Here is a 6,025-nt window from a genome sequence, read left to right as displayed (position 1 = left end):
AGCGTGGGAGGTCACTGAGGGCACTTACTGAGGTCAGGTGGAGGAGACTGAAGGGAGACCTCATTGCAGGTACAACTTCCTCAGGAGGGGCAGAGGATGGGCAGGCACTGAGCTCTGCCCCGTGGGGACCAGGGACAGGACCTGGGGAATGGCTGGACTGTGCCAGGGCAGGGACAGCACCCAGGGAATGGCTGGACTGTACCAGGGCAGGTTTGGGTTGGATCTCAGGAGAAGGTTCTTCCCCCAGGGCAGTGGGCACAGCACTCAGGGAGTGCCTGGATGATGCTCTGGGGCACAGGGTGGGACTCTTGGGGATGGGCCTGTGCAGGGCTGAGGGCTGGGCTCACTGATCCTTGTGGGTCCCTCCCAGCTCAGCCTATTCTGTGATTCTCTGAGTCTCTGGTTCTGTAACTCTGTAATTTTGTGTCTTTCTCATTCTCTGGTTCTGTGTTTCTGTGGCTCTGTGAGGTGGTGCCCCCCGGGATGGTGCCCCAGGGCTGTGCCCAGGCTGTGGAGGGCACAGGAAGCTCCTGGCTCAGCTCCCAGTGAGTGCCAGGGCAGAGCCAGGACAGCCCCACTCGGGTTTGTCTCGTGCTGCCCCACCCTGGTCCCATCCCAGCCCCACAACTGTCCCCCATCCCCATGTGCCACCTCCATACGCCTTTTAAGTCTTCTTGGTTGTTCCATCCTTGGGTGTTCCATCTTTGATGACCCATGTGGGTCCTTTCCACCACCCTTTCCACATGCATTTTAAGTCCTCCTGAGTGTTTCCATCCTTGGCTGTTCCATGCCTGGGTGTTCCATCCCTGAGTTCTCCACCCCTGGCTGTCCCATCCCTGGCTGTTCCATCCTTGGGTGGTTTTCCATCCCTGGCTGTCCCATCCCTGGCTGTTCCATCTTTGGGTGGTTTTCCATCCCTGGGTGCTCCATCCTTGGCTGTTCCATCCCTGGCTGTTCCATCCTTGGCTGTTCCATCCCTGGCTGTTCCATCCCTGGCTGTTCCATCCTTGGCTGTTCCATCCCTGGCTGTTCCATCCTTGGCTGTTCCACCCTCGGATGCTCCACCCTGGGGTCCTTCCTGCCCCCCCAGGCCTCCCACCCCCCTCTCCTGTGCCCCCCAGGCTCGGAGCAGCTCAACACTCTGGTGTCTGAGGCCTTTGTGCGCTTCTTCGTGCGGCTGGTGGGACATTACCGTGCCCACATCAAGTGGGGCCGTGGTGGCACCGTCGGGACCTTCCAGGAGCGGAACTTCCGCCAGGCCGTGCCCTCCAGGACCTGCCGCAAGTTCCTCAAGAGGTTCATGAAGACAAACATGTTCTGCCTCTTCATCGAGGAGGCCCAGAAGAGCAGGAACCCCCCGGAGGGTAAGGGGGCACTGGGGTGGGCACTGAGGGCATGGGGGGCACTAGGGTAGGCACTGGGGTGGGCACAGGGGGGCACTGGGGTGGGCACTGAGGGCATGGGGAGGAGGGGGGTGGGCACTGGGGGCATAGGGGGCACTGGTGGCAATGAGAGGGCACTGGGGTGGGCTCTGGGGGGCACTGAGGGGGCAATGAGGGGCACTGAGTTTGGGAAGGACCTCAAATCCCACCCATCCCACCCATCCCTGGGCAGGGACCCCTCCCCCAGCCCAGGGGGCTCCAAGTTTATCCAGCCTGGCCTTGGGCACTGCCAGGGCTGGGGCATCCTCTGGGAATTCCAGCCCAGCCCCTCCCCACCCTCCCAGCCAGCAATTCCTTCCCCATCTCCCCCCTCTCCCTGCCCTCTGGCAGTGGGAAGCCATTCCCTGGGGCCTGGCCCTCCAGCCCTTGGCCCCAGTCCCTCTCCAGCTCTCCTGGAGCCCCTTCAGGCCCTGCCAGGGGCTCTCAGGTGTCCCTGGAGCCTTCCCTTCTCCAGGGGAACATTCCCAGCTCTCCCATCCTGGCTCCAGAGTCATGGAATGCCAGGAGTGTTGGGGTGGGAAGGGACCATAAAGCCCACCCAGTGCCCTGGGCAGGGACACCTCCCACTATCCCAAGTTTATCCAGTCTGGCCTTGGACACTTCACCCTCTCCCCTGGGTGCTCTGTGGGTGCAGTTTCCATGTCCCAGCACAGTGTGGGAATGTGAAATGCCAGAATCCATCCCTGGATCCATCCCTTGTCCAGCACACTCCGGGAATGGGGAATTCCAGACTCCAGGCTGTGCCTTCCTGGCTCCACCCCACCCCATCCCACCCCACCCCACCCCACCTGGAGTGTCCCTGTTCTCCTCCCCAGGTTATTTCCAGCAGAAGATCTTGGAATTCCAGGAGCAGAAGAAGCCCCGACGAGACTCCTGAGCTGCAGGAGCAGGATGGGCTTGGAGCATCATCCCTGTGTGCCCTGGATGTGCCCAGGATGTGCCCTGGATGTGCCCTGGATGTGCCCTGGATGTGCCCGGGATGGATGGACCCCCTGCCCAGAATCCCGGAGCTCCCCCAGGCACGGCCCCCCTTCCCTTCCCTCGTGGCATCCGTGCCCTGGAAACTCCTGGTAGGGACAGTGCACCAGGCTGGGATGTGCCCAGGATTGCCAAAGGCTCAGCCCCGGTGCCACCCGGAGCTGCCCCAGGAGTGGGGCCAGATTGGGGTGGGTGGGATTGGGAAAACAGGAGGAGCAGGAAAAGGAGTCACTTCTCACTGAGACGAACCAGGGGCTGCAAAGAGGGACCATCCTGAAGAATTCCTGTTGGCATCCCTGTATTTTCCTTGGATCCCTGGATATTCCATGCATCCCTGGATTTTCTTTGGATCCGATTTTCCATGCATCCTTGGATTTTCCATGGATTTTCCTTGCATCCCCGGATTTTCCGTGACTCTCTGGATTTTCCTTGGATCCCTGATTTTGCATAGATCCCTGGATTTTCCTCTGATCCCTGCATTTTCCATGGATCCCTGGATTGCCCTTGGATACTTGAATTTTCCTTGGATCCTTGGATTTTCCATGCATCCCTGGATTTCCCTTGGATCCCTGATTTTCCTTGGTTGTTTCTCTGTGCTGGAGTGAACCTGTGAAGGGGCGGGGGGGGGGGGGAGGGGCTGGGGGGAGGAGGGGGGAGGGATCTGCCCAATCCTGGAATAAAATCTCATCTTGCCCCCCTTGACTCTGGGTTTGTTGCCAACTCCTTCCCAACCCCCCCCAGTTCCCGAGGGAAAGGCCATTCCTGCCATGGAGTTGGAGCTGAGTGAAGATTCTCCTCCTCTCCCAGTCCCTCAGTGCCCACCAGGGCTGAAAATGGCAAAAATATCAGGGAATCCTGGAATATTGGCTGGGAAGGGACCTCAAAGCTCATCCAGCTCCACCAGGGGACCCCTCCCTCAGCCCAGGGGGCTCCCAGTTTATCCAGCCTGGCCTTGGGCACTGCCAGGGCTGGGGCATCCTCTGGGAATTCCAGCCCAGCCCCTCCCCACCCTCCCAGCCAGCAATTCCTTCCCAATATCCCAGCTGGGGCTGGGGTGGGGCTGTTGTGGCCACAGCAGCACTGGAGGCACTCGGAGTGCCCAGGGCAGGATGGGCAGAGCAGGAAAATGCCACGAGAAACCCACGTGGTGGCACAGAAAGAGCCCTGAGATGACCTGAGCCACCTCTGCCCTGTGCCAAACATCTTGGCAGAGCCAGAGGCTCCCTCAGCAGTTCCTGGAGAACCAACACTCCACACATGGACAGGATTCCAGGTTTGCAGAGTCTGGAAGGGCAGAACAGGCTGTGTTTGCTCAGAAGGGCATCTTGGGTGGGCACAAGAGGAAGTTGGGAAAGCTCCCAAATCCCTGTGCCCCTTCTGGCACAACCTCTGGGCACACACAGGGGGGAAGGTGGTTCATCCCATCCTGCATTCCAGGTGTTACAGCACAGCCAGAGCCAGGACAGCTCCTCCAGGGCTGGGCTGGGCTGGGCTGGAATGGGCTGGAATGGGAATGGGATGGCAGCACCTCCCTGGCCAAAGGTTGGGCTTGATGGGCCAACTGGAATGATCCTGATTCCAGGAAACCTCTGGAACTGCAGAGAGGGACTTCCCAAGCCCGGGGATTTGGCACCCACTGGGGGCTGGGGGAGGAAACAGAAGGGTGGCAAAGGGCTCTGCCAGCCCCCCCTGCCCCCCTCAGCCCCCCAGGAGCAGCTGAAGGACCTGCAGGAACCTCCCCCAGCTCAGGGAAGGGACAACTCAACCTCTGAGACCCTGAGGTTGAGCTGAAAATGGGACACAACAGCCCCATGTGCCACCTGGAGCCCTCCAGGACACTCAGGACACACTCCAGGGTGTAGGACCCCCCCCGGCATGGACCCCTTTGGGGCCAGACCCCCAAAGAGCTCCTGCCCCAGACCAGCCGCTCCCCAGGCCAAAGGGGTGAAGCCAGCGGAGTTTCCTCCTCATCCTGAGCATGTTCCTCATGAAAGAGAAAAGAGACCAAAAAAACCCCTCTAGTTCTGTGAAATTTCTAATTCTGCTTTGCAAAATGTTTGAACAGCAAGGCCACAACTCATGAACAGCATGAAGGGCTGGAGTCACTTTGTTCTGGTACAGACTGTGCAGCAATTCTAGAAACCAGTACCATGGATTAGAAGCCACACATTAAGGGAAGGTGGACACTTCAACAGGATGAAATGGTAAAGATCCAAGATTTTGGAGAGTTAAAGCCCAGATTTTACAAGTTTGAGGTCATGTCATTGAACAAAGAAAAGGCAAAGTCCAACAGTGATGAAGATGCTTCAAGACCACCCGAGGGATGAAGTCAGGAGACACCACCCAAATTTCGAGCCAAAAGGAAAACTCTGCCCAAGATTTCACCCAGTCATTGATATGGAAATTAAAAGGTGTAACCATGAATTTAAGACTATAAATGGCTCATTTTACACAAACAAGTCAGACAAGTTTTTGCCCACTCTGAACTGGCTTTGCCTCCAACGGTGTCAATCAATCCCTTTGCTGCTAAAAAGACAAAACCCTTCTTGGCAGTTCTTTATTTTGAGGTGTTTTCGCTCTCACTTCCCCCTCCCTGACCCGCAGGAGCCCACAGGGCACACCCGGGGCTGCTCCAGGCTTGGGAGGCACCAGCAGGGCCTGCCCAGGGGTACAGCTGAGCTGAGGGGTTCCAGCACACCCCAAAAGTGCCAGGGTCCTGCTGCGTGTGCCCCCCACTCCCACAGCCCCAGGGTGCCCCCAGCTCTGTGTGCCCCCCCACTCCCACAGCCCCGGGGTGCCCCCAGCTCTGTGTGCCCCCCACTCCCACAGCCCCGGGGTGCCCCCAGCTCTGTGTGCCCCCCCACTCCCACAGCCCCGGGGTGCCCCCAGCTCTGTGTGCCCCCCACTCCCACAGCCCCGGGGTGCCCTCAGCTCTGTGTGCCCCCCACTCCCACAGCCCCGGGGTGCCCCCAGCTCTGTGTGCCCCCCACTCCCACAGCCCCGGGGTGCCCTCAGCTCTGTGTGCCCCCCACTCCCACAGCCCCGGGGTGCCCCCAGCTCTGTGTGCCCCCCAATCCCACAGCCCCGGGGTGCCCCCAGCTCTGTGTGCCCCCCACTCCCACAGCCCCGGGGTGCCCCCAGCTCTGTGCTTAGGGCACTGCCCAGGGAGGGGGAAAGGGTTTCCAATCCCTGCAGTCTCTGTAGGAGCCGAGTTCCCTGTGCCCCTCCTGACCCTGTTCCCACACCCCTGGGTGCCCCAAGGAAGCCACATCAGCCCTTCCTGGGGCCCCGGGGGTTGGGACTGCTGGGCTGGGGCCTTTGGGGGCTTGTTTTTCTTGCTCTGGGTTTGAGCTGAGCTTCATTCCTTCCCCCAGAGCTGCTGGGGTTGATCCTTGTCCCTTCCTGGGATGGGAGGGCTCGGAGGGGTGAGACACTCCCGGGAAGGGGGTGGGATTTGTGCTCCCAGAGTGGGAAACACCAAAAATGCCCAATAAATGGGCTGTGGGGAAGGGTTTCAGCCCCCCATGGGTGCCCTGACACCCCTGGCATGAGCTCCTGCTCTTCCAGAGCAGCTGGAATGCCTCAATTCCTTGGAAATGAGCCCC

General features: G+C 59.9%; 1 protein-coding gene across 1 annotated transcript in view; it reads left to right on the top strand.

The window, feature by feature from the left end:
* The window catches only part of DENND2D (DENN domain containing 2D), a 17,065-nt gene extending 14,028 nt beyond the window's left edge, over positions 1–3,037 (top strand). Inside the window, exons 11-12 of the mRNA XM_071578807.1 lie at positions 1,122–1,364; positions 2,258–3,037. Coding sequence (XP_071434908.1) covers positions 1,122–1,364; positions 2,258–2,319 — 305 coding nt within the window. The 3' untranslated portion in view covers positions 2,320–3,037. The remainder of the gene's footprint in view (positions 1–1,121; positions 1,365–2,257) is intronic.
* The last annotated feature ends 2,988 nt before the right edge of the window (positions 3,038–6,025 follow it).

This window comes from Pithys albifrons, chromosome 28, assembly GCF_047495875.1.
Source record: "Pithys albifrons albifrons isolate INPA30051 chromosome 28, PitAlb_v1, whole genome shotgun sequence".
In the NCBI taxonomy this organism is placed as follows: domain Eukaryota; kingdom Metazoa; phylum Chordata; class Aves; order Passeriformes; family Thamnophilidae; genus Pithys; species Pithys albifrons.
This window is presented reverse-complemented; position numbering and strand designations above follow the sequence as displayed.